Below are 25,629 nucleotides of genomic sequence, written 5' to 3' on the forward strand. Positions count from 1 at the left end.
AGCCCCATTCTGTCGCTCCACACTCTTTGATCTGCCAAACTCGGGGGCGTTCAAAGCGCCTCGGCACAGGGGAGTGGGGGGAAGGCGCCGCATGTGGCTCCCGCAGCTGGGGAAGGGGGAGAAGGTGGAGTCGGGGGGATGCTAGAGCCAAGCCCCCACCCCACAGGATGCTGGAAGCCGGGGAGCAAAGTGGAGACTGGGGGGGGTGGGGGGGGGGGGGGGGGGGAAGACGGAGACGGACACGACTCAGTGCCTGCGGACTCAAGACAACACACAGCACATATAACACTTTCCAATTATTTTATTTCAAACCCCTGCTATCTCACCTTCCCACCCCCCCACAAAAAAAAAAAAAAACAACCCAAAAAAAACCAACCAAAAAAACCCCCCAAAACCCATCAGTCCATATGACAATAGAAATGAGTTACAAACACACAGAATTCTGTCAGTCCTCACTGACAAATTAAAAAAAAAAAAAAAAAAAAAAAAAAAGCAAAAACCAAACCAGGAACTTCACACCAGCTTCCCCAACAGGACCTGCAGCAGTTACTAATGTCTCCGCACGAGAGGCCAAACATGCCTATTAATACAATATATACAGACAAACCCCCAGGTACAGCCAGGCTCCCCCCTCCCCCTCCCCAAAAATAACCAAACACACCCAAAAGTGCATTTGTTGCGTTTATATCAAAAACATTTTTTTTTTTCTTCTGAAAGATTGGCCTGCAAGTCTGTTTTTACCATTTAGTAACTTTTTAATATAGTTTATGAAAATAAATTATACAGCAACTATTTTAATAAATTAAGCACACACCAAAAAAAAAAAAAAAAAAATTAAATTAAGCAAAGCTGCGTTTCTACCAAAGGGTGGTTGGACAGGCCTGGCGATGAGCAGCGCGAGGTCCTGTGCTCGGAGCTGCCGCTGTCTGCTCCTTCCTTCCCTAAAGGCAAGCCTGGACCCAGCCCTACTCGCTGCCCACCCCCCATTTTCAGAGTAAAGCCCCGGCTAAGGGTGGGGGGAGCACCCTGGGGGGCACCGGCGGCTCACCCCGGTGGGCTGATGTGTTTCTGGGCACCGGTTGTGCTTTTCAGCTGGAGGCACGGTGGGAGGCAGCGCCACTGGGACCCCCCGTCCCAGGGAATGCTTGGGGGGGGTCCCGCCTGCCCCATCCCACCTGGAAGACTCTGGATGGGGAGCGAGGGGCCAGGGTGGGAGCGCCACGGGGGCCGCTCTGAGCATGCTGATAAATCCCCCCATCCCTGAAAGCCGAGGGGGCTCGGGCGGGGGGCTGGGCCCCCCACAAGCCCTCCCAACAGGCAGGCTCGGACCTGATGGTCAATTTTAAGGATAAAATCAACCCCACGGGCTGATCTTAACTGCGAAGAACAAAGGCCAGCGGCCAGCTGCCCTTCTGCTGGAAGCAGGAGAATCCTTCCTTTTGCCAAACCTGCTTTCCAGCCCTTTCCTCCCCAAAATGCTCCCAAAAATCATCAGCCCCATCCATCACCTGCAGCAGAGCCTGCCCGGCCAGGGCACAGCCCTGCGCCCACAGCCCGGTAACGCAGGTCCCTATGAAAAACACTTTTAGGGTTGAAAAACTGGCCAGGTATGTAAGTGCCACGTGCCTGGTACTTCCAAAACCACCGATTCCCTCCCACCCTCAGGATGATTTTTTTTCCGCCCCCCCCCCCCCCCCCCGCCTTCTTCTGGCCCCAATGAGGTCAAGCCCAAGCTGAAAACTTCCACGCAAGAAAATCATCCCGGCTTATCTGAGCGTCACAGTGCAGGAGCGAGCCCCCACCCCGAAATGCTGCAGGGAGAGGGGTGGGAGCCACCCCCACCCCCCGGAGCAAACGGTGCCGGGGGATCTTGCCAACCTGATACCAGCTACACTACACGGCTGAAGGCTGCACCCATCCAGCTAAAAAAAAAACACCATCTCCGGCTGGAAAATGAGCTTTTCCATGGGCACTTTCTGCACTTTGGTAGTTTTCACCGGTCCATTTCGTTGTTCGGCTGCCGCCGATCCCTGATCGAGGGAGAAGGACGGCAACAACCTCTGCAGAATTCAAGGTTGGACAAAGGAGGCTATAAAATTTTCTTCCAAATCAGCAGGATGAGCGCAGCCTCCAGAACCAAGCCACGAAACCATTCCAGGCAGGATACCAACGGGGCTGGGGATTTGCAGGACCTCTCGGAGAGGTCACCCACGTCCACGAAGACCATCACCTCCTCGGCAGAGACCGCTCCGTTTGCTCCACTCGCATCCAGCCTCGGAACAAAACCTCCGAACCTTTTGCCATGCCCAAACGGCAGAGCAGGTCCCCCCCTCCCCTTATTACACCTAGATGGGAAGGAACTTGAGGAACAGCTTTATTTTAAACGGATTTCAAGAGGAGGCTGTTAACTACAGTTAACCTTGGGATCTTATCCAGCGCTACCAGCCACCGGCAGCGGGCTGGTGCTGCCCACGCTCCAGCTCTCCTGCCTGCCTCGGAGCAAGGAGAGGTGGAGCAGAGCCCGGGGAATGCTCGAGAGCATCTGCCACCTTCATGGCCAAGCAGACCCCCCCCCCCCCCCCTCCCCGTGCGTGCGGATCCATAGGAGGGTCTCGTGCAGCTACAGCCGACCCCAGGAACATCAGCAGGACACGCTGGTGTCCCACCATTCCCTAGCCAACATCCCAAAGCACATTCCCTCCGTCATTTCAGCTGCCACGGACAGATCCAAAGCCTTGGGGCTGGCCTCCACCTGGGGGGTCTGCTTCCCCCCGCCCCTTCCCCCGTGCACATGGTTCAAGTAACAGCAGAAGCACCGGCAGGCTGTGGGGAGAAGTCCTCCCAAGGACAGGGACAGCCGACCAAACACACGTAATTCAAGTATTGCCCCTAAAGTCTGGCTGCTCCTTCAATAGCTCCAAAGGCTGCAGAGCCATCCCACCCACCCCCACGGGGAGCCCCCCAGCGGGGCAGGGGATGGAGCAGCGCAGGACGGCTCTCCTGACCCACCGCGGAGCAGGGTTGTGCGTTTTCACCCCAGGCATGGGCAGGACGGGCTCTGCGGCGATTCCTGATGCCTGACCAGCATGAGTTTTCCCTGCTCTGCTCCCCAGCTCGGCTGCTTTCCCTTCCCAAACCCAGCCCGCGCCCCGAACGGAGTGAAAACACTGCCGCCACCGTCACGCAGGGAGAGGACCAGCTTCTCCCCAGCTTCGGCAAGGGGAGGCTCACGGGTCCCCCATCTCACACACCCCGGCCCACGTCATCGTTTCCTCGCCTCTAGGGTCTCTTTTTGGAGAGAAGCTTGGCAGGATTCACGTGCACCAGGCGCACCATTCTTGGCTGGCACGGAGCTGGGACACTTCAAGCATCAGACCAGGCTTGGCTCTTAGGAAGGTTTTCCTTTCCAGCATATGGATCAGTTGGAAAATTCGGATCTTCAGCACACGGCCAGCCAAGATGCAGCAGGGCCAGGGGCGCAGACACTGGAGTCTCACCTGCACAAACACAGAGGCTTTTCCCTCCGCCAACGTTTGCCCGACTTGCTGTGCGCTTTAGCCAAAGCCCTTGCGTCAATTCGCAGGCTCCGCTGATAACGGTGTGAGCTGCAGGGCTGCAGCCCAGGGGAGGGGACGCGGCGGAGGATGCTGGTCCCCGCACAGAGGGGACGCGGCGGAGGATGCTGGTCCCCGCACAGAGGGGCCGCGGTAGCCGTGGACTCAATTAGCTCCCCCCTCCCCGAGGGTCAGGATATGCTGTTCAGCACGTCTTGGGGCAGCTCCCCCGTCCCGATAACCACTGCCCCAACAACGCAACACAAAGTCAGTAGCGAGTAGTGTCCCATGAGGTATTTCTACAGATTTTGAAGCTTAATTATTAGTTTTCTCTGGAAGCCAAATCCTTTTTAAAAAAACCGTACTTTTTCTCCAAGACCAAAACTGAGGCCAGAGGTGACAGCGATGACAGGGAGGGCAGGATTCGTGTAGCACCCGTTGTAGCAACGCTTGGCAGAGGCAGACAACCGGAATTTTTCCAAGCTGCTGTAAGATCCACAAGGCTGTGTCTAATTCAAGGACACAGATCACTCGGCAGGGCAAGACCGAAGTCCTCACAGCTCCCACGCGACGGCAGCCGGCTGACAGGGCACGGAGCTCAGATCCGCAGACCTGGACCACGTGTCGCATCTTCAGACCCTGCTGCTGCAGGATGGAGCGTTTCCTTCCCTCGGGTCGAGGGCATGGGAACATTTGCTTGTTTAAATACAGGAGGAAAGGTGCTTCTCCAGACTTCTTCTCAGCACCGCTTCAGGAGAACTTTAAAACTTCATGAAATGCAAACTCTTTGCAGTTGGCTGCAGCGGATGGAACGGCAGACCAGGATTTGAGGGGGCAGGGAGGGTATTTCAGCCTGTGCCAAGCCCAGAAACACAGCGAGAGCTGCCACCTCTCTTGGCTTTACCGTTTCTGAACTGCTGTGGTTCCACAGACAGCCCAGGGAGAGGAGGAAGCAGCAGGCAAGCTCAGAGATCAGATACTGTTCCGGGAGAACTCCCAGTTACCTGCTCCTTGCTCCGAGTCATCCTAGAGATTTCTCTTAATGCCCCAGCAGCTCCTGATCAAGGTCCTTCGCAGCTCGACAGAAAGCCACTTCATTCACAGCTTCTGGAGACAGCCAGAGAAAGGCTAAAAGTGCACGTCCCACGGCTCTGCAAGACTGAGATCCCTGTAGCAAGTCCCTTTGGTCCGTGGACTGCTGCCACGGCCACAGCAGCAGCTCTGCCACTTGCCTGCCACTTCTCACGGGGTTTCAGCGAAATCTTCCAGTGTTTGCTAAGGGAACGAGGAGGAGCAGCCCTTGCTCCCCAGCGCAGCAGCAACCATTCCCCTTTGGCAGAAGGCTCGGCGACATCCAAACGGCTGATATGCTCTTTCTTCCTCGGGCCCAACTTAAAAAGCATATAGGGTCACCCTGCAAATCCAGTTGCAAAGCTCAGCTGCCCAAGACTAGGTTTGGCCCTCTTCTTCCAAACCCTAGAGAGCAGAGGAGCTGTGCAGCTGCCTGCTGCGCAGAGCTCCATGCTCCCCAGGTTATTCCACAGAGCTGCATCTCATTCCGGCTCAGCCTGCCTCCAAAGCAGCTCTCCAGCTGCATCTCGTCTTGGTGAGGACCGACGAACAGTCTCGCCGTAACGCCTGGGGCGGATCTTCCTAGAGAGTCCCCTTCTCTCTTTCTATCTCCCCACCTTGAAGTTTCCAAGGGAGGATCATAAAATTCAGCTGATCATAAGACAGTATTTCTCATGCTGAAAATAATAATAATAATAAAAAAAAAAGTAGACGACATCAAAAATAAAACTTTCAAAAAATTGTAAATAGTGCCATGACATTCTTTGATCTGCAAGGAGTCCGCGAGCCGGGCTCAGCTGCCTCCGAGACCCCTCTCCCTCAGCCAGGAGCTGAGGCTCCTGCTCCCGTCCCGCTGTGCTTCTTAGGAGTCTTGAACCCTCTTCTCTGTACAAAAGAGCTTGAGAGCAGAAGCGGCACCGCAGAAGCAGGCTTCACCGTCGCGTGCCTCCTCCCCACCACAGCCTGACTTGGGCTACAGGATGGCAACAATCAAACTCCTGGTGGGGAAGACAGAGGGGACGGGGATCAAACACCCCGCTTGATGTGGCAGGATCTGCCCCAGACTGCAGCTGCTTTGGCAGGAGAGCGAGCACAGGCTTGTGTGGGCACAAATAGGCACAAGGAAGTACCAGAAGCCTTGTTGCCCTCCCCAGGGAAAGCTGGGCAACGGTAAGAGACCATGGAGTGAATAGCCACGATTCCGTCGGGAGGGTTTTGTGGGTTTTTTTGCAATGAGGGGGAACCGCACGACTTACGTTTGACCCCATGGGATGGGGGACGGACCAGGGCGCGCACGTACCATCAGTGACAGCAACAAGATGGGTGAGGCAGCCTCGCTACGTGGAGGATTCAGTCTCCTGCTTCTGTTTGGAGATGAGCTGAGCTTCCTTCAGCGACAGGTACACCTCCTCCTGCGGGTCGTAGTAGTAGAACTTGCGGATGTAGGAGATCAGGGGCCTGGGGAAGGAACGGGCAGGACCTTTAACCCTGAGCCACAGCCATGCCAGACTCCACAAAGGACGACCAGAACCTCCCCCACCTCCCGCAGGAACAGCAGCCTGCACCCCAAGGCTGCGGTACCCGGCAGGTAACCCCACACCCGAGCCACTCCCGCACGCATCCCTACGCACCACGGGACATTTATCTGGTTGTCCCAAGGCTGAAGAGGTGTCAACCATTCCCTCCCAGAGCCCCTGCTGCGGACGCAGATGCTGTCACAGCGGGGAAACCGAGGAGCCTTGCCCCCCGGCCAGCCCTCCAGACTTACTTGGGCAGCGGCAGCTCGGGGATGTGATCTATTCGGACCAGCTGCCTGATCCGAAAGCGGCAAAGGTGCTGAAGGGATTTGACGTTGCTGAACCTGGAGACTGGATACAGGAGCTGGACAGGCGTTGGAGGCAGACCTGGGGGGGGGGGGGGGGGAGGAGAAAAGCAGTCTTTGAGACAAGGGTGATATTAGAAAGGAACCAACTACTGATCCAGAAAGGAAAAGCTGGTGCTTGGGAACCGGAGCTCTCTGCAAGGCTGCGGCTGACAGCGCATCTGCCCAGGAGCCCCCTGCTTGGGACTGGGGAGTCAAACCTTCCAGGGGTGATGCCCCTTTGGCTGCAAGGTATCTCCAGCCTTCCTCGCAAGGCCGCAACAGTTCTGATGTCACGGGATGCCCGTGGAAAAGCAGATCCCGGGACCCCGCAAGCTCCTAACCACCCCCCTTCGCCCAGGGCTAGTAGACGAAGCATCGCTTTATACTGAGAAGCGACAGGGTTTCCAAAGGACGCAGATGAAAACCAGAGGAGAAGGCAGGCAGCCTGACCGGCACGTAGGCTTTGCTCTGCACAATCCTTCGGGTGGTTCTAGCAAGGCATTAAAAAGCTGGGGGATTTGGTCAGCTCAAGCCACGCCAGAGTTGTTCATTCTTGGGGTCACGAGGCTGGGCACAAAGGCGGAGGCGGCGGCAGCTTCGCTCGAGCCAGCGCCCCACGCAAGGAGCAGCTTCGCAGGGCTGGAAGCGAGCTGCATCCCGCCACCCCCCCCAAAAACCTCCTCCTCCCCCAAAGTTAAGAGCAACAATCGAGCCCACAGAACCCGGAGGTCAGCGGGAGCACCAGGAAGGATCTTTGGGAGCTGGGTTCATTCACAGCACAAGGTTTTATCTGTCTTTACAGAAGGATTCAAAGCTAGTTACACTCTAACCCCCTCCTGCTGGCTTGTCTCTGAGGGCAATGGAGTGAAAGGAGAAAAGGGAAAGCTCTTCACACTAAGATGGGCTCAAAACTGCTCCAGGCAGCTCAGGAAGCTGTGAGCCAGCTTTTGAGAAAGCAAAGAACAGCAATCAATTGAAGGCTGGGTTCTCCCCCCTCCCACCCCATCCTTATTCTCCTACCAAAAAGGAATTAGCCTCTGGGAGCTCAGCCAGCAGCTACAGGGACGCAGCACGAGCTCCGCACGCTGTGCTAGCCACATGCCTCGCTGCCAGGAGCCAGACGCGAGCTGGAAACAGCCCCCTCCTCCGAGCAGCCGTTAACATTTCAGCAGGAGAACAGCACTAACGAGCACACTGGGGAGATGCAGATCCTCGGTGTTCTCCCGCTGAAGATCAGGCGTCACTGCGAGACTTGGTTTTTCCAGGATCAAGGCGCAGCGACTCTTTAAGAAGCGCCCAGGTCCAATGCTGCACCCCGATGGAGAGGTGCTGGACCCCGACGGAGAGATGCTGGACCCAGAGCCAGCAGCACGGCTGGCTGGCGGCTCAGAGCGGGGACCAGGCAGCAAGGGACTCCTCAGCAGGTGCACTGCACCGTCTGGGGGGGGGATTATTTTCTTTTTCCACGATATTTTCCTATAGCAAGTCCTTTCTAAGGTATTTGCTTGGAGTCCTAAGCCCTCGAAGCCCTGCTCTCAGGGGGAAGCGATCTCAGGATCTGAAAGGTAAAGGATCTTGAAGCTGAAAGTGTTTTTTGAAGGTAGGATACATTACAAAGCTGGCTTTACATCCCTCTCCTCCCCAAAGCATGGCCACGTTATAAATCAGCTTTCCAGTTACTGGTGGTGTCTGCAGCAGAGGGCAACACCGAACAGCTCCGGGCTGCGACTCCAGCCCCGCCAGGAATCCTGAGGAGGCAACATCCCATCCCTCCTCCCCTCCAGCCTCTTCTAGACCCAAAACTCTTCAGGCCGAATCCTGTCCATGCTGCGGTGCCATGGAGACGTTACAGTCACCAGCAGGGCCTGCAGGCACGATGGCAATACGGATAGGGAGCAAATATACTGTAATTTCACTTGCAGATGCACTGCAGCAATCCTCCCACGCTTCTCAGTCCTGCCCCTCTTTGCTCCGCTGCCGCCACCCGCCTCACCGCAGCAGCATCCCCGCTCCTGCTCTGTTCCGTTCAGAGCATCGCCGCTCACCCGCCCTCCCAATCCTGTCCCCCACTGTTGCTCTCTCACAAGTCAGGGGCACGTCTGCCGATTTGGCACAGACTCTTCCCTTCTTTTCACGTTGGATTTTTTGGCTAGCTTTCTGGTACACCAGGACAGAGGAGTGAAAACCAGAAAAATAAACAAATACAGAAGATACCGGTCCTGTCGCCTGCCCGGATTTAGCAGGAGGGAGATGTGAGCCCATTTAAGGAACCAGAGCCTGACGGATGGGGAAACAAGCCCTCTGCAATCCCAACAGCACGCAATCAAACACGCTTCAACAAAGCTTCACTAACACTCCCCTCCTCGTTTGCAAGCACCTGCCTGTCGATGGGCTCCGGCACCACGGTCCCCCCCAAGGGACCCTGAATCTACAGTATCTGTTGCTTGAGGCTCACTTTGAGCTCACGCTTGGAAATGCTCCCACACGCTCAGCTTAACGCGTCTCCTCGACAGCCCCCGGTGGGTCTCAGCTAAGGGGGAGCTGGGAAACTACAAAGCAGGGAGCGGTTCGTAAGGGCAGCGCCGCTGAGACTGGGGGAGGGAAGACAGCAAGAGTTTTAGTAGCCAAATAATTGCTTGTGGAGGGAGTAGTTTTCCAGTCTCCAGCTCCATTTGTCACAGTGCGAGACGGTACCCACGTTTCCATACCGCTGAAAAGAAAGGTTGGGGAAGTCACCTTAGCACCACGAGCAAGCGGCGCAGCTGCCGAGCGAGGGGTCTGCTCCTCAGGAGCCTTCTGAGAAGTCAGCAGGCGAGGATGCAGAGCAGGGCACTGAGTGCAGCAGACCAAAGCCACCCGAGACGGGCTCTCTAGGACAGACCGGCAGTAATCACAGAGCAAAGCAGCCCCCAGGCTCAGCACAGGAGACTCACCTGGAACCCTGGATCGGAGGAAGTAGAGAAACTTCCCGTTTTTGGAGTGCATGATTGCTCTCTTTATGAACTCCACCACAGACTGGCAGCGGTCTTCAAACTTGGGATGGCACCACAGGCTGAAGGTCCCTTCCAACAGAACAGAAAAGGTTTCACGTTATAGGAGCGCCAGTGGCACGAGGAGACATTGAGTCACGAGCCCGATGTTCTCAAAGGCCAGGTGGATGCCCCAGGCTGGCTGCTTCCCGTAGAGCTGGGACAAGGCAGGGCACTAAGAGGAAACACCAGTGGCACCAGCTTGCAAGGACGCTGTCCCACTGGATCCAGTGCTCTCCAAGAGCTGAGGATACGCAGAGAGAGATGACAAGGTGAGCGCTGGAACTCACGCACGGCCGCAAGCCAGGCTTGCTGGAACTTGTGGACAGCCTGCAGTGACAGCTGCGCCTAAAACTTCAACTACTAAAACAACTACCAAAAAAAAAAAAATCCTTTAACAGGGCATTAGCAGATGCCCCTGCTCCTCCACAGTATCCCACCACCAGCACTCCCAAAGAAAGCCAGTGCGTCACGGCAAAGCCTGTGCACAGAGGGGTGCAAAACCAGCGACCCGGGTGCTGCGGCCCTCTTCTGCCAGCTCTCCGGCTGTCAGCGATCGCTTATTTCAAAGCGGACCCGGGAGCAGCTTCACGTTCTTGCCAGCTGTTCCAAACACCTTAATTCAAATTACCATCAAGCCAGAGCCGGGGTCAAGACACAGCGATACCGTCCTCCCCGTGCTGCCACCCGACACGGCGTATGCCTTGAGCTCAAGCGGCAAACACTGAAACTGGAGACAGGCGGCACGGGGAAAGTGGGCCCTCCAGCCTCTGTACGGCTCTCTAAATAGGTTAAGCTTAAGCCTCAGAGCAGCCCAGTCTCACCATCCCTCCCAGACGCTCCCTCCTTGCAACAAAACGCAGCCGCTTATCCCCCTCCCCGTGCCGAAGCGCTGCCCACAGCCCCGCCGTACCTCCCCTTCTGTCCGCGGGTCTGCCAGCACCCCAGTAGAGCTGACACGGAGCGGAGCTTCACGGGGAAGAGGAAAAAAAGGGGAAAACAAGGGCTCTGTTGTGGATGGAGCCCAGCAGGAGCCAGGCAGGAGGTGTGCGACACCACCGATCCGCACCAGCGCCGGAACCCAGAGCGAGAACGGCGGCGGAGTAACTTTGCAAACACCCTGTATCCACGTAAAGAACTTGTGCTCGGGAGAAGGGGCAGCCACATCGGAGGTAGCCAGTTACATAGTACAGACCAAGGACATTTTTGGAGGAGCAGCTCCCCCAGCACCATCCTGTTACAGAAAAACCAGAGGAAGCAGCTCCGCAGGGAATCCAGCACTCGCGGCTTTCTACAGGGTGGAGAGGGGCTCCATCCAGCCCACAAAATTTATAACACATCTCCTTCTTCCCCCACAGCTAGGTCGGGTAGGCTCTACTGGGAAAAGATGCCTCTCATCCCTGCCCTGGGCCAGCCTGCTAAACATCCAGGATCAACAAGCAGAAAAATAAGTAATCCTTCCTGGGAATCTTGGATCTGAACGAGCCCTTAAAAGTGGCCAGTAGATGCAAAGGACAAAGTATAAACCAGCCTCCCCAGCCCACCTGAAAAAAGAGACAAAGAAAATCTGGTTTCTTCATCTGATCTACCTGAGACCTGAAGGTCAAGCATTTCTCTCTTCCCTGTTCCCCCAGCCTCACCATTTGTCACCTTCACGGGTTTATCGAAGTGCTCAGGTCTGCAGTTTTCCGTGGTGCCGCAGCACATTCAGCACAAGGCAGCCAGTCCTGGGGGGCGGGGGGTGGGCACAGGGCTGCCGACACAGACCGAAGCGCTGCACCCAAACCTGAAATCCTTGATGCAGTGCCCCGGCTGGGAGCGCTGCTCTAGGGAAGGTGGCAGCACCAACCTTCACCCGTGCAGCGAGGGCAGCCTGAGGGAAGGGAAGGACACCGGGCTAAGGCAGCTCCGAGAACGGATGTATCCCAGCCCCAAAATAAGAAAGCAGAGCAGCAGCAAAAGAAGTTTGCTCCAAAGATCAATTATGAAAAAGCACCCACTGTACAGGCAGCCTCACATCTCCTCCAGCTGCAAGAGCTTCTTGTAATTTCTATAAAGACAGGGTGATGAAAATCCTCCTTACGCAATGGTCAGGGACAGGGGAACTGGCTCTAGATGGGCGAGAATTACTGCTGGGGCATCTTCCCATCAGAGGGGCTCAAGACCAGAAGTGCTGCCAGGTTTTGCTAGCAGCGGTGGAAGACGACAACAGTGGCATCCCCGGGGCAAGGGCAAAAAGGAGAAAAAGAGAAGCTTTGCTCTGAAAGGTTGCAAACCACTGTTTTCTGCAGCAGGTTGGCTGGGAAGCCTCAGAACCCATTATTTGCAGGGCCATTTAATGACAAGGCGCTATAGGCAGCTGTTATTAAAGCTTGCCCACTGGTTACAGGGCAGATTCCCCCTGTGCATTGAGCCCCTCGGGCATTTCCCTCGGCCTGAGGTCAGGTGTCTGTACGACAGCTCAATGCAGAAAACCACATGTGAAGACGAGCAGACAAAGCGCGTGGGCGAGGTGAGAAGCAGCCCGACGCAGGAGGGTGAGCGCAGCAGGAAGAAAGGGCACAAACAGCACGCCGAGAGTTCTCGGAATAAAAACCCACCACGGTGGAGCTAAAGGCTCAGCCTGGGACCGACTGCAGCCAGTACCACCGCCGAGCATCCCTCGAGCAGCGGGAGAGCAAGGTGAGGTGACGAGCCACAATGTCAGGAGATCATTTCTCATTTCACGGGGAAACAAGCTCTGTTTTGGGAAGCACAGACAGCCACGAGCGATGGCTCCTGCTGCACATCCCATCTCAGTGACATCGGATCCCAACGGCATGGGATCCAGTTTTCCAAAGCAAGGCCTGAGGACAGGCACAGGGAATTGTATTCCCCAATTTTTCAGAGTTAATAAGGACAGTCGCTGCTTGAGGCATAAGAAGCAAAGTCAAATGCAGCTTCTAAGGCCTCTTGCGGAACCTCACCACAAGAGCGAGGACATGCTGCTGCTGCTCCCCCTTCTCCTGCCAGCCCTGTGCCCCGAGCGCCGTTCTTGGGACCTTAAGATCAGACTGGTCCCCAGCCGCAGGCCTCCGCCACCCCCAGAACCACCCGTGGCTCTTACCTCTGTAGTGCTCCATCCTGGTGTGATGGGTGATGCCCTGCGACCGAAAGCTGAGGCTCAGGATGTAACGGGGGTCAGAACTGTCTCGGACCAGAAAGGATCCGTCCGGCTTCCCCTTCAGCTTCATCTCTGCATCCTCCCAGTTCATCGGTCCCCAGTACCACCCGCACTAGCAAAGGAGACAGCCAGAACGTCAGCAGAAGCTAGCAAGGAAGATTTTATCAGCAACCAAACGCAGTATGATTTGTTCTTGTTGTTAATCCCCTTTAAATGTCAAAATGGAAGTGCCTGGTGATACCTGCCCAGGAGTATGGGTGGTCAGGACTCGTTGCTCCTGGACACCATCACATCCCTTACCACCCAGAAGTGGGGAAAGACCAGACGAGACCACACCACCCCTTCCATGCACAACAAAGTGCTCGTCTAGACTCAAAGGCCTCACCGGGGGAAAGGCAGGAGGCTTTTTTTTTTTTTTCAGTCCCATCCTAATCTTACACTCCTAAGTCTGTAAAAGGGATGATGCCCCCAAAAACCAGAGCCGAGACACACAGCCTTTCCCTCCCGGCTGCTGCCACCAGCCCACGGCGCCGTTACCTTCTCCAGCTCCCGCAAGCTGGCCGCGAAGCTGCTGGAGTCCGGGCGGTAGAGGGGACACTGCAGGTGCGGGGCGGGCTGGCCAGGCATCGCCTCCATCGGCCTCAGCGGGACAATCCGTGGGAAGGCGTCTGCAGAGGGAGAGAGCGCCCAGGCCACGGTCACCCGTGGGGAGCTCACCCCCCCCAGGACCGGTCGCCCTGTCCCCCTCGCACAGCTCTGGAGGGCAGGAGGGGCAGAGCTGCAGCGTGGAGGAGGGAGCTGGGCTGACCGACGCGAGGACGATGTCCTGGTGAAGGACACAGCGGGAGTCACTACCTGGCCCTTCCAAGGTGACTCGGTGCCTTCACCTGCTATTTCCTTACGCTAGCTCGGAGGGAAGGCAAGGGATGATGTGCCAGGTGGCACAGACTGGAAGGAACGAGCACGCATCCTGAAAAAGGGGGCAGTTAAAGCCCCCGGGGTCCTGAAGGAAACCGAAAGCAAGAGGGTCGGGGCGCAGGAAGCATCCTGGTGTGCCGTTAGGCTGGCTGTCAAAGCTGGGGCTCCTGCCCTGACCCCTGTTCCCACCTTCCGACATCGCCGCCTCTCGTTAGGTGACACGGCACAAAGCGGGGTGGGCTGCGCTTCGGCCAAACCCCCCGGAGGAACCCGAGAAAACGGGAGATGCTGAACTGGGGATAAAGCTGCTGCAATCACGAGCTTCAGCAAAACTACCGCGGGCAACAAGAGCCAACGCCACAGAAACCAGAGCCTGGACACCACAGTGCCTGCGCACTCGGCGGCGTAGGACTGAGCAGGCGATGCAGGCGGCACCGTGGCTGTTGAAGCCTGAAGCGCTGCCTTCAAGTTTACCAAGAAACCCCCCAGCGTCCAGACCCCTGAAGGGGAAGCCAGAGCCTTGCTGCTAGAGCTAAGCTGACCTGGGGCATGGGGCGGAGGAGGCGGAGGCAGAGGGAAAGACTGCAAGGAGGAACCCATTGGACCCACTAGGACAGATGCAGGCAGCGTCCCACTGATATCATCTAGGAGAGAACAGAGGCAAGAGAGATTCAGAAAACAGGAAAGCGAGCGAGCTCTGCGCCTGACAACACGGCTCCAGCAAACCGGCCCTCAGCACCGCCTGGAGAGGTGAAGATGGAGCTTCCCACCCACAGCTCACCATCCTCCTCCCGCTCCTGAGCGCAGGGGCTGCTGCTGCTGCTGCTTCCCACCAGCTCGGAGCCTCGCACACACACATGCACGCCCACACGCGCTCCTGGACTGAAGGAGACTGTTTTCCAGCCCAGCCAGCTCCTCGCATGCAGCTTGCAGCACAAGACAGGCGTTAACAGGAGACGTCACAGGCTCAGCACACGGGATGTGCAGGGCAAGGTGCTGCTGGCTCAGGCTGACTTCACCCATCCTGAGCTGCTCCTGTGCAGGGGAGCCTCCTCCAGCGGAGGGTGCAGAGCAGCTAAGCCAGGCTCCTCGTGCAGCAACAACCCGGGGAACCTCCACTTCCACCGACTGGAGAGCACAGCAAGGAACCAGCCCCGCTGGGTGATGGGTAGGAAGGGGCGGAAAGTTTCCAAAAGCAGCAGAAATGCTACAAAACCAGCACTTTCCCTCCCACCTCGCATCGCTCCACCAGCACCCTCCCTTCCTGGCTGAGCTAAGAGAAGCTTTCAGCCAACAGCAAAAAAATCCTATTGCCAGGGAAGGGTGAGCAGGCACGTTACGGGGTCAGACGAGCAGGCAGCGAGCCCGCCGCCAGCGACCCTCAGGACGCTCCTCCACCATCCCTGCGCGGGCACATCGGCAGCCGCTACGCTCCCGGAGGGACACGCGGCAAAGGATGCTCTCCGGGACGGTACCTAGCAGGCTGAGGCTTCTTCGCGGCGGAGGCGGTGGAGTCGGAGGGTGAGGGGAGGTCAGTCCTCGCTGAGAGATGTCCACGTCCACTAGTGACACTGTTTCACCTGAAGGTTGGTGGAGCAAGACCGTTAGTACTGCACCTCCGCCGGGGCACGCAGAGGCTCAGCGTGGGGAGTGGGGGGAGAGGGGAAGGGGCAGTGACCTCCGCAGGGTTGGGAAGATGATCCTGTTGGCAGTTTTCAAATCGAGTCGCCCTGCCGCATCGCTTCAGAGACACTGCTCAGCTCTGCTACCGCAGCCCGAAGGTCAGGCAGAAGGGAACGACACCCGTACGCGGGCCCGATCCCAGTCCGAGTCCGGCAGCAGCAGAGACCTTTCCAGCGCCCGCACTTTGCTTGGGGAACGGTTGCACAGGTCTGCGTGGCACCCGCCAAGGTACCTCTCCTGTTAGTGCTGATCTCAGCTGCCCTACAAGTGCCTTGGCTGATCAGACAAATACCTTCTACCCCAAAGGCTGGGACGGTCCCAGCTCTTAAAATTAATACCAGGGAGCTGGACAGGCTTTTACATTAAATCCCTGGAATTCACTGAAGCCCCAAAGCTTTGGATCCAGGAGACCGGGGAAAACAATGACACAAACTAAGAGGTCTAACTGAAAACCAGAAAAGCTTAAAATTAGTCTAAAATCACGGCAGAGAAACAAAGCCATCAAATCAAGGTCAAAGCATCAGCCTTGATAACGGACTGATAGAGAGTCTGAAGGAAAACACCTAAATCCTAAAGACACCCCTAAGTGGTGCTACCGCAGCCATGGCATGTTTCCCCCCCCCCCCCCCAAAAAAAAAAATAAAATTCAGTCTAACCAGGCTCTGATGAACCACCGCCACTGAAACCAAGTTATCCCAACCATCCGAACCACAGTCTCAAGGACAACAAAATCTGGCTGCCTTAGATTTCAATTCCTGTGGGCAGGGAACTCCTCTTCTGCTCCAGATACCGTCCGCAGCGTCGCCCGCCTCTTGGCAAGCGCCTGGCAATGTATTTACCGTCCATAACACAGGACAACATTGACTCAGCTTCCCCGCCCCCCCCCCCCCCCCGGTTTTAAAAGTCCCGTCTATTAATAAGCGATGCTAAGAGGAGTATTTAGGGTGGGTTATTATCCGAGGTGCCTTCTCCCCGGGGGACTGAAGGGTGTGAGCACACACGGGTGCACACAGCCAACTCTTTCATTTCCACACCTTCAAAACGAAGCGGCTGGCCCGCGTTCACCTTGTACAAACAAAACCGAAGGGTAACCAGACTAACAGGGGCTGCGCTGATTCCGCTTGCAAATCCTGCCAAACGCAGCAGGGGCTGCAGCGGGATTACGGAGCCAGCGTTTCCAAGAGGTGCCCAAGGAGAGGTCAGGAAAGGGGAGCACAGCCTCCCCGAAGCCCTTCCCTCATCCCACACACTAAGCTGAAAGCAAATCACCAAAAAAACCTCATCCAAGTTGGGCCCAGCGTTCGAATTCTGTCCCACTTTGGCGGTCCCAGTCTCAGAAAATCCCCTACAGAGCAGCTGCGAAAGAAACCGAGAGCTCAGCGGTGTAAACCTGAAGTCAACAACAAACCAAAGCAATTCAGATCCAGATATTCACTTTGGAGATGCTTCCACCATCTTCTGCAAAGGAAAAACTACTATGAGGGCATTGCCACTGTCCCACCAACGGGCAAAAATTGCTGTCAGTAATTCTAAAAACAGCTAATAGGATAAGCTAACAATTAATCAGATCAACACCACAAATTTAGAGCAAAAATTTGCCAACTCCAGGTTCTCCTGTGTTGTTCGTTTGGAGGAAAAGCAGCTCTGCGCACACATCCATGCACCCCTACCACCCGCACGCAGAATTACGGTTTTTACACCCACAACTTCCCCTAGCAACAGCTGACAAAGCAGCAGAAGCAGCTTTTGCTTTCAGCAGCTTCGATTTGCTAAATAAACGCACACGACACTTCAGAGGAAGCCACATCACACAAGGAGCACGTCCTCGTGTGCCGCCCCGCGATCCAGGCATCGGCTGGGGGGGATGCGGGAGCGGAGGAGAGAACAGGCACCACCACCACGGCTGAGTCACCCCCAAGTGACTCCGCTCTGCAAGAGCTGAACGAGCCACGAGAACCCGCAGGAGCGGATCAGAAGCTTCCAGTTACTAGTTTTGGGCAAGTCAGACACATGCTCTGCCTCGAAGGTCACTTCTCTGCAATTCCAAGCGGTTCCCAGCACGGCTTCACCACTGCTCTCCACAGCGGGTTTCGCCCTCCCTGGGAACACAAACCACGCACCAGCCCCTGCCCTGAGCCCTCCAGCCTCCTGCCACGCACCGACCGAGCCGCAAGAGGTGGCTTCCAGCCCTACCCGCCGGCTTCTCCGAGGGCGGCTGCTGCTACACGTCACATCTTGGTCCCCTTGCTCCGCAGCAAGACCCTCAGCGTGAACTTACTTCGAACGCGACCTTCCCAACACGCCACGTAAAACCACACGCAGCTGAGAAATACTCACTTGTGACTTTAGATTCCTACTCATGTTTTGAGACGCGGTTCTGCCGAGGAAGCCCCTGGCCCTGTGGCTAGCGCTGTTTTGGCTACGAGCCCACACCAGAAGAGGCACATGACTGTGACTGGGAGCTTTTTCAGCAGGACAGCTTTCAGCTGCCAGCAGAGCAGGACTCCCCCCTCACCCCACTCACCGACCAGCCAACTTCCCCCTCCCTCCAGCAGAAAAGGGAAGGTCAGAAACCAGCAGGACGCAGGGAGACACATGCAGCAGAAGGTAATGCTCCCCCAAAGAGGTTTCAATTCCCAGAGCTTGTCGTGCAGCAGAGCTGCTGATGCTGCCGTGCCATCCAGGAGGGAAGCTGGGCTTGCCCTCAGCCCCCCTCAAACCGCAGGATGGAAGCACCCAACTGCACTTGCTCTACAGGGGATTTTCCAAACCACTTGGCTGCAAACAGCCCTGCGTGGAGAAAGGACCATCACCTCCCAGAGCCCGGCTCGACCCGGCGTTTCAACAGGACGCATTGCAAAACGCTGACTTGCAACAGCCACGTTCTTTACGGCTCCTCTTGGGCAGGGTTTGAGGGCGAGCAGGGCAGAGGGACACCTCACAGAGATCCCGGGTTGCACGCGGAGGCAACATTCAGCATCCACCATCGAGCACATGCTGCTCTTTTCATAGCAAAATGAAACGCCACGCTGCAAACCTTGCAAACCCTGCAAATCCTTACCTGTGAAGAGGGGGCTGAACACAACCGGGGAAAAGGCACTTTGAGTTCTTGTCAGTCTGTGTTTCCTATCGGAAATAAGAAAGACATCGTTAGTAGAGGTGAGGAGACGCCAGGCATCCCACCAGAAAGCAGCTTGACCTTCTCAGACCAGAGGAACCTTCACCATTCTTTACAGAACCTTGAGACGGCTCAGCGCTGCGTGTTTATTCAACTCCTAGAGCAGCGCTTTGGCTTAAGTAGGGCAGCCAACCAGTAAAGCTAGGTCTCCGTCCTGCTACGAAGCAAATCTCTAACTAGGTAATTAATAAAGTCATTGGAAAGAAAACCCCAAGCAAGTATGGTGAGCGGAGCCAAGAAGCTGTTTCACAACAGGCATCACGCTATTCCTCCGGATCAGGCATTGCCAAACGCCTTCGACAAACAGGTTCGGTCCCTGCGCAATGAGGGGCTGTGCCTGGAGCGAGCGCGTCGCTCGGAGGATGCCGTGTCCCCAAAGGCATTCAAAATGCAGGTGCAGGGCAGGCGAGCTAAACCCAGAGCACCGAGATGGATGGAACCAGCTCAAAACACACCTCTGAGGCCCCAGGAATACCAGCAATTCCCGTGAAGCTCGTTTTCCAAACCCGCAGTTTTATAACAACACTGTAGCCAGCCCTGTGCTCTCCCCACACAAAAGCACTCCTTCCAGCACCTTCCTACTGCGATGCTAAAGGGCTTTATCCAGATTTAGGCAGAGGAAACGCTGGTAAACTGAGGCACAGAGTATGGCACCCTCAGGACTTGAATCCGCGGTTGAGGCGAGGCGAGAAACGTGTTCCCGGTGCCAGAAACTCGCTCCCGCCGAAGAGAGGAGCACAAGAACAAAGTTGAGCACAAGCACAGCCCTCACGAGCCGCAGGTTCGACAAAGGCAGGTCCTTCCAGCACCCACAGCGTATCGTGCAACGCCCATCCCGGCACTGGGCAACCTGTAGGTCTGTACTGGGAGAGCCAGGGTTACTCCAAGTTCAATAACACAACCGCACTGCGCTGGCCAGGGAAACTGGTCCCATGGCATCCAGCCCAGCAACTGCACCACCAAGACCTAGAGCTCAGAGACCAGCTCTGCCCACCGCCGGGACACACCACCCAGCAGGCTGTCAGGGGCTGGCTCTGTTCCTCTCGGACGTCTCCTCGCGCCCCAGCACGCGGCTGCCCCTGAACCTGCCCCCGAAGCCTGCCTTGCGCTTCAGACCCCAGCTCTGCTCACAGCCTCCTGCGAAAGCCGGACAAAATTTCGGGTAAAACCAGCTCGGAGCAAGGATCTGCCGCCCGCCTGGAAGGGCTGCACGGAGCAGATGCAACTCAGCGGCCCCACAGGGAGGAGAAACCCAAGCTCCGGGCTCATGTGGCTGTGCACGACGAGCCCTGGCAGCGCAGAGCAGACGGGTGCACCCTCCTCTCCTCCCAGCACAGACCAAATGCTTCTCGTGTCTGCGTCCAGACACATCCCTGGGTCGCACAGCTGTGAAGAAAGGCTGAATACTGTAAGTTTTCAAATAAAAATACTAAGGAACACTCATCATCACGATAGATAAAACCCCATGAAAATGTCTGGAAGCGTTTTCATTTTAAGGCTCTCGCACCTATTTGAGGGCTGGATTTTTTCCCCAAAGGAGAGCAATTCACCAATTATCAGCCACACATACACAAAATTACACTTCTGGACTAATATCAACTAACATTATAGTAACAGCTCTGTTCCCACCCACTAAGCCAGATGGAAAGGAGCACTGCTGGCATTTTGCTGTTACCAAAACAGCTATGTTTTATGCCAACATTTTACAGTCATTGATTTTGGAGATTTCTCATCTCTTGCAAGCTCACATCAGCAGCAGGGAGAGAACAAGAAACTATTCACGTGGACTGAATCCTCCACCTCCCAACTCAGCCTCCACCAAAACAACATACTTCCAAACTTCCTCCTCCTGCCCTCAAGTTCAGCAGTATCCAAACGACGCCGAAACCCACAGAGAAGCAATTACATGTGACCGGTACCCGAGTGCCGCTGCCTTGGATCAGCGCAGCCCTGCAGAGCTGGAGAAAGCCAAAGGTGGACGTTGCCGTGAACGCCGTGGTCAGATTCTGCACAGATTTGTGCACACAGAACTGGGAAACCCCTCGAGCTCCGGCAAATAAGGATTTTTAGGGTCAGTTACCCACCAGTTCTGTAATAGCGGCCGGCATTTCCCACGGTGCTGCCTTTGCTCATTCCAAGGCACTGCCTCGTTATCACTACGGCAAATCTTACCTGGCCACCCGGGCTGGCTCTGTGCTACTTTATACATGTAATAACGTGGAGACATGTTAAAAAACCCAAGGTCACCACCACAACTAACTTACCAGACTTGGGTACCCAGCGAGGGACGCGCAGCAGATGCTGGCCGGCGCCGAGATGTCCCTGCGCCCACCCATCTGCAGAGCCTCACCCCGTCCCCTTTCCCTCCAGCTACCTTGACGGCCAAACTGCTTCCAGAAAGTTGTTTCACCGACAGAGTCTTTACTGAACACCCAAGTCCTGGCTGAAAAGCCACACGTTGGTATCTCCACACTGAGTTTCTGCAGCTCAGCAGAACCCCGCTATTCATTTTAGGTAATGGGGCTGGTTTCTTTCCCAACTGCTGCTGCAGGCGGGAGCCAGTGGTGCACCGATGCTGCCTCGGGGACCAGCACCACCATGGGAAGCCCAGGCAGCAACTCCAAATACCAGGAATTCGGCTCCTTGTGGATGTTTAAAGGAAGAGCCTGACTAGGTATCGCCCATCGCAGATGAAGGGAGCACTTCACCAGCAGCCTGCAGAGAGACTTGCAAGTCAGGAATAAGAGCCCGATAGCAAGCAGAGCTGTGAATTAACCCAAAAATCGCTCTGAGCCCACCTCATCAGCCACAAGCGATGGCAGCAGCGACTCACAATGAACGCCAGGCCCATCCTATATTAATGGGGGCCATGCATTGGGAGGCAACAACCTCCAGCTCTTTGCAGAACCCAGGGAAGGTCATCGTCTGTGTCCCCCCCTCAGTCAAGCCGTGAAGACGGGTGCAAAGCAGCAGACAGCACGCAGCAGCACAGTATAAAGTCTGGCAAAAACCACAGCGGGAAATCAAGTCGCTGCACTACACACCTCCAAACCGAGGGACCAGGGCAACGGGGAGGGGAGGAAAAGAAAATCACCATCTGCCGAGGCCGAAAATTCGCTTCCCAGCAAGCCCAGCTTCCCTAAACCGTGTCTACCCTCCTCAGGAGACCACGAGCATCCCAGCATCCCAAACCACACGTCCTGGCTGGCGAGAGCGGGGCCAGACCTCGGAGCCAGCAGACACCATCCCACCGAGGTGCTGGAGAGATGCCAGCACACCAGCAGCTGCGTTCCACGGGCGCAAAAAGCCCGGCTCAAACAAGCCAGCCCTCGCCAGCAGGAGAGGGACCGCTGGAACTGGAAGCGGGGAAGTCATCCCTGAACCGCTAGAGTTGCTGCATCAGGCACCTTGAAGTAACCTTTGTTAAAATATCGCCTAATTAGCGCTGCAGAGTTGCACGATGCCAGAGCAAGAAGTGACCACGACACTCCCCGAGCGGAGGGGGGACCCCGATGGTGATGGGTCCTGCTCCACTCCCAACCGGCCGGGGCACCGGTGCCAGCTCCGCACCAACGCCAGCGCTGGGAGGTCCCGGGCGCTCCTCAAGCGTAAGGACGGAATAAACCACGAGCCCATTAGCAAAACATTATGTCATTACAGGCAACGCGGCTCGCTACTGTTTGAGGCCCATTTAGTCATTTGTGGGGAACGAAGCCGTTGTATAAAATGGTTTCCCTACCCCACATGCAAAAGCGGGGCTCCTCGCGGGCACAGCAGCTCGAGGGAGGACTCAAACACCCCGAGCAGCTGCAGGGCTGGGAGCTGACACCCGGAGCCGTGGCTGGCCCATCTCGGAACCCATCCTCTGCTTCCAAGGGGAGGTCACTTTGGCCTCTGCTACAGCCCGGTTGCCTTTTGGGCTGCCAAAGTGCCCAGTGGGTCACACCTGACCCAAGGCCAACATCTTCAGAGCAAGCCTGGAGAAAGTTTTCTGTTCAACCCATCAACAGGTCTGCAGCTGCACTAAGGAGGCAACATCCCCGACAGCCTCACAGGAGGTTAATTAACCCCGCAGGGGAAGTACCCTGCTGTCACACTCAAGGCTCCATTCAATTATTTAATGCTGCTGCCGGGCGGGCTGTCCCTGCCTCCTCCATGAAGAATTCCAGTTCTGCTGCTGGAAATGCTACAGAAAGTGGTTTCTGGAGCATGGGACACCCACCCCAACCAGAGCCGGGTACAGCTCAGCCCTTCACCCTCCGCAGCCGGCATCAAGCAGCTCGTGTCTCCCGCTGAAACACGAGGCTGGAGCAGGCAAGGCGTGCCGGAGCCAACGGAGCGGGGCTGAGGAACAAGGGGGTACCCGGGATCCCACAATTTGTCCCTCCAGCCTAACGCACAACCCAGCCAACCTCGGGCTGCCAGCATTCCCTCCGGCCACGGCACAGGGGGACAGCAGAGCCACCACGGCAGCACCCACCGCCACCACCGACGCCGGAGCCCAACCGTGATGCTCGTGAGCCACAGGAAACCATTCTGCGCGGTGCAGGAGGGTGAGAGGAAACACCAGCCCCTCAGCTCTGGGCACAGCGTCACCGGAGGGGCACAGCACTTCCTCGCTCGGCCGGTGCCGTGGCATCCCGGGGCTCCGGCCGCCCCACCGGGCCTGCTCCCGGATGGTTTTCCACCATCCGCCTTGCCAGGAGCTGCATGTGCCTCCGCCAGGCTCCAGCTGCGCTCGCCCACCCCGTGCACAAGACGAGGCCTCGGCAGCTGCTGGAAGTGGCCCAAGCCCAGCTCGGAGCCGAGGGAGGCCGCGGTGCCCAGGGGGGACGGCACCTGCGCCGGGCCACCAGCCTCACTGCACTGCCATCCTGTGCTGCCATCAACCCGGGGGTCCCCCGGCTCCCTGCAGCGCCTGTCCTGCCACCCTGGAACGCCCCCAGGCCAGGGACCCCCCCCAGCCCAGCTCAGCCTTTAGGGCCGGGGACCCCCCCCAGCCCAGCACCTGGAACCGGGGACCCCCCCCAGCCCAGCTCAGCCTTTAGGGCCGGGGACCCCACCCAGCCCAGCACCTGGAACCGGGGACCCCCCCAGCCCAGCTCAGCCTTTAGGGCCGGGGACCCCCCCCAGCCCAGCTCAGTGCCTGGGGCCGGTGACACCCCCCCAGCCCAGCTCAGCCCTTGGGGCGACCCCCCCCAGCCCAGCACCTGGAACCGGGGACCACCCCCCCAGCCCAGCTCAGCCCTTGGGGCGACCCCCCCCAGCCCAGCACCTGGAACCGGGGACCACCCCCCCAGCCCAGCTCAGCCTTTAGGGCCGGGGACACCCCCCAGCCCCGCTCAGCGCCTGGGGCCGGTGACACCCCCCCAGCCCAGCTCAGCCCTTGGGGCGACCCCCCCCCAGCCCAGCCCCTTGAACCGGGGACCCCTCCAGCCCAGCTCAGCCCCTGGAACCATGTATCCCCCCAGCCCAGCCCCTGGAACCCCCTACCCAGCTCAGCCTCTGGGGTGACCTCCCCCAACCCAGCTCAGCTCCCCGGGCCGGCGACCCCCCCCCAGCCCAGCTCAGCCTTCAGAACCGGGGATCCCCAACTCAGCTCAGCCCTTGGGGCGAACCCCCCCCCCCCGGCCCTGCCCAGCCCCGGGCCCCCCCGTACCTGCCCGCCTCCTGCTCGCGGCCGCGGGCCCCGCAGACGTCGGTCAGGCTGCCGGCCGAGGCGGGCAGCTCCGCGGGGCGCCGGGCCTCGCTCCCGCCGGCGGCATCCCCGGCCGAGCCGCCGCTGCAGCTCTTGGTGCGGAAGAGGCGGCTGAGGCGGACCCGGAGCGAGCCCTTCCTGGCGCCGGGGCCCCCGGGGCCGGCGGGGGGCGGGGGGGCGCCGGCCCCTCTCCCGGCGGCGCGGGCAGCCCCGCGGCCGGGGGACCCCGGCTCCTCCTCCGAGCAGCTCCCGGCCTCGTCGGGCTCCAGCGCCTCCAGCACCAGCAGCGCGTCGCTGGTCTCCTCGGCGGCGGGGCCGGCGGGCGGCGGCGGGCCCAGGCAGGGGCATGGGCAGCCCGCCGGCCCCTTCGCCCCCAGCCCGGGCGGCCGCAGCCCCAGCGCCGCCAGCTGCAGCTCCAGCCCCCCCGGCGGGGCCGCCCCCCACCTGGCCGCCGCTTTGGGCTCCAGCGCGCAGCGGTGCCGCGGGCACAGCAGCTCGCCGCCGCCTCCCGCCGGGCCCCCGCCGCCGCCGCCCGCCGCCGGGCCGCCCTCCTCGCCGGGCCGCCCCTCCGCCGCGTTGCGGAACACCATCAGCTGCGGCGGCGGCCGCGGGGCCCGCAAAGCCCCGCCGCCCGGCAGCGCCGCCGCCGCCGGCCGCCCGCCGCCGGGGCCCGGCAGCCCCGCGCCCGCCGTGCCGGTAACGGCGCCGCCCGCCGCGCCCGCCTCCGGGCCGGCCCCATAGCCCAGCAGGCGGCTGAGCACCCGGTAAGAGGCCGCGGCGGCCGCCGCCGCCTCCCCTTCGCGCAGCTCGGCGCGCTGCATAGCTACGGCCGCCGCATGGCTCCCCGGGCCCGGGCCGCACCGGGCCCCGCCGCCGCGGCCCCCCGCCCTCCCTCCGCCGCGGCCCCGGCCGCGCGCCGCCACGCCCCCCCACTTCCGCCGCCGCCCAGCCCCGCCCCCGATCGCCGATACCACGCCCTCCGGTAGCCGAGGTCACGCCCCCGTCTTGAGGCTGCCCGCTGCCCCCCCCCCCCCCCAACCCCCAGGTGGAGCGCGGCCGCGGGGTCCCGCTCTCTGCCCCGGCACCCACCGGCGGGCCGGGGGAGCACGAGGGGTCCGGCGTGCCTGGAGCAGCCCCCTGCCCCCATCCCGCGGAGAGCGGGGTGCAGTAGGGGAAACTGAGGCACGGGCACCCAGCACCTTCGTACTGCGGGCCTGCACGGCCTTGCACAGCTCTCGCACGGTTGCAGCACGGCTCTTGCACGGCTCTTGCACGGCTCTGGCAGGCAGTGCACCCCACGGGAGGAGCGGGGCCGGGGCCCAGCTCCCCCCACCCCCACCTGGGTGCTGGCAAGGAGGGAGGTCGCTGGGGGGGGGGGGGCTGAGCAGCCTCCCGTGCCTCAGTTTCCCCTCTGTAACCGAGCCAGTGCTGCATGGCACCCCCGCACACCGTCCCCCAGTTTGGGAGTGGG

General features: G+C 58.7%; 1 protein-coding gene across 4 annotated transcripts; it reads right to left on the reverse strand.

Annotated features, from left to right (window-relative positions):
• Positions 1-1,691: 1,691 nt before the first annotated feature.
• SOCS7 (suppressor of cytokine signaling 7) lies at positions 1,692-25,069 on the reverse strand. 4 transcript variants are annotated; one of them, XM_056362405.1, is made up of 10 exons: positions 24,120-25,060; positions 18,344-18,408; positions 15,075-15,179; positions 14,142-14,243; positions 13,219-13,349; positions 12,625-12,793; positions 9,423-9,551; positions 6,394-6,529; positions 5,926-6,083; positions 1,692-5,623 (listed from the first exon to the last, which is right to left on the reverse strand). In XM_056362405.1, the coding sequence occupies exons 1-9, from the start codon at positions 24,977-24,979 to the stop codon at positions 5,963-5,965; spliced, it is 1,818 nt and encodes a 605-aa protein (XP_056218380.1). In that variant the 5' UTR covers positions 24,980-25,060; the 3' UTR covers positions 1,692-5,623; positions 5,926-5,962. The 4 variants fall into 4 exon arrangements, with proteins under 4 accessions (XP_056218380.1, XP_056218381.1, XP_056218382.1 ...); XM_056362406.1 differs by lacking the exon at positions 14,142-14,243; XM_056362407.1 differs by lacking the exons at positions 14,142-14,243; positions 15,075-15,179.
• Positions 25,070-25,629: the final 560 nt, after the last annotated feature.

The sequence above is a fragment of the Falco biarmicus genome, chromosome 17, assembly GCF_023638135.1.
Source record: "Falco biarmicus isolate bFalBia1 chromosome 17, bFalBia1.pri, whole genome shotgun sequence".
Lineage (NCBI taxonomy): Eukaryota > Metazoa > Chordata > Aves > Falconiformes > Falconidae > Falco > Falco biarmicus.